Source organism: Limulus polyphemus, unplaced genomic scaffold, assembly GCF_000517525.1.
Source record: "Limulus polyphemus unplaced genomic scaffold, Limulus_polyphemus-2.1.2 Scaffold1197, whole genome shotgun sequence".
NCBI lineage: Eukaryota > Metazoa > Arthropoda > Merostomata > Xiphosura > Limulidae > Limulus > Limulus polyphemus.
The window spans coordinates 283,262-285,103 of record NW_013666807.1 but is presented as its reverse complement, the minus strand read 5'-3'; the positions used below and the strand labels follow the sequence as shown (position 1 = coordinate 285,103).

The 1,842-nt window shown below is 33.9% G+C and overlaps 1 protein-coding gene across 5 annotated transcripts in view; it reads right to left on the bottom strand.

Annotated features, from left to right (window-relative positions):
• Nucleotides 1–24: 24 nt before the first annotated feature.
• The window catches only part of LOC106462564 (TNF receptor-associated factor 4-like), a 47,930-nt gene continuing 46,112 nt past the window's right edge, over nucleotides 25–1,842 (bottom strand). For all 5 annotated transcript variants that reach the window (XM_013922501.2, XM_022389858.1, XM_022389859.1 and 2 more), the window contains one exon: nucleotides 25–1,326. In XM_013922501.2, the coding sequence (XP_013777955.1) occupies nucleotides 712–1,326 (615 nt within the window). In that variant the 3' untranslated portion in view covers nucleotides 25–711. The remainder of the gene's footprint in view (nucleotides 1,327–1,842) is intronic.

Here is a 1,842-nt window from a genome sequence, read left to right as displayed (position 1 = left end):
CTACGTTTCAACGCTTGCCACCTGGCGGCGCTATAAGTAACACTTGCGAACGCAGTGTTTTTTGTTTTTTTCCCTCCTATACCTCAATCAAAAGCTTAAATCGTCCATATATTCTATTAATTACACTTACGTTATGTCTATAGAGTAAAATAGATACGTATATAATTATTACGCTTTCGTGGTACTGTTCAAATAAAACTTTGTTATGAAAAACCGGAATGACTTACTTTTTTTTTTACCGATTTCGAAATATTTTTCTGACTAGTACAATCAAATATGCATTAACAAACTCATCAGGTTCTATCTATGCCAAGTTTTAATTGAGTGTTCCAAAAATTCAGTAACACGTAGACGTTGCACGTGACTGAAAAAAAAGAAGCATACTTAACAATAACGTATATAAAGGAGTAACGATTCTCACACAACAATACATCACTATCGAATCAACCTGTATTTATCACTTCTTTGATCAACTGACGATTGATAACTGTGCAACGAAATACGTTAAACACAGAAAGAAATTAATTTTATAAAATAGCTAAATACAAAATACCGTGTAAAGTAGTTTACAACAAAGTTTTAAAACCACATTAACGGGACAACAATACCATATTTAAATGGATATTTGGATAATTTGAGTTTTTTTTTATTCACTTTCAAAATGGCGACTTGAATTGGCCGTTGGCATCACAAATTAATTAATTAATTCATTCAAACTGCTATGGTTTTATTTGAGTCAACTTTCACCTTGATGAAGATCGTGTCATCTTTTACATAATTGTGTTTCTTTACAATTTCATGCGACACAAATCTCGGGAAACCAAACCCTAAACTGTCTGGTTCTTTGCTGGGCCGCTGGAAGTTCTTCCATGATGGATCTGGCACAAAGCTTTCAACAATATTGCAAGCATTTTCTGAAGACGAAGCCTGGTCGAAGAGGGTAAAGGAAACGGTGTGAGAAAAAGGCCAGGAAAGAAGAGAATCGTATTCTCCTGGTACAATCCTGATGTACACAGACAAGTGGCTATCTTCACCAGCTCCATTGCCATTCAGGAAAATAGTTGCCATCAGTTTATAGCCGTGTTGGCTGGTGTAAAATGGAGCACTGCACAGTTCGTGATCTTTTTTTGACTTAGCTTCAGCCATATTCTGGCCATAATCTGTTATCTTCCAGATCAACACTCCGGAAGTGTTGAGGGTCAGATTTTCAAGGGCATTTTGAAGAGTTGAAATCTGACGCTGTTGCCTCGAAACCAAATTACACATTAAGATAAGATGAAACTTGGTACTTTCTTCCAAGTGTTCATCGAGAGCGAAACGTGGACCCTAAGAGGAAAGATCAACAAAAAAAACAGTTTTATACAAGAAAAGATTGGATTGAAAACGTTTCTATTAACAAATCTGTTTACAATATTAGATTGAAAACGTTTCTATTGACAAATCTGTTTACAAGATTGGATTGAGAACGTTTCTATCGACAAATCTGTTTACAAGATTAGATTGAGAACGTTTCTATTAACAAATCTGTTTACAAGATTGGATTGAAAACGTTTCTATTAACAAATCTGTTTACAAGATTGGATTGAAAACGTTTCTATTGACAAATCTGTTTACAAGATTGGATTGAAAACGTTTCTATTAACAAATCTGTTTACAAGATTAGACTGAGAACGTTTCTATTGACAAATCTGTTTACAAGATTGAATTGAGAACGTTTCTATTAACAAATCTGTTTACAAGATTAGGATTGAGAACGTTTCTATTAACAAATCTGTTACAAGATTAGATTGAAAACGTTTCTATTAACAAATCTGTTTACAAGATTGGATTGAAACGTTTCTA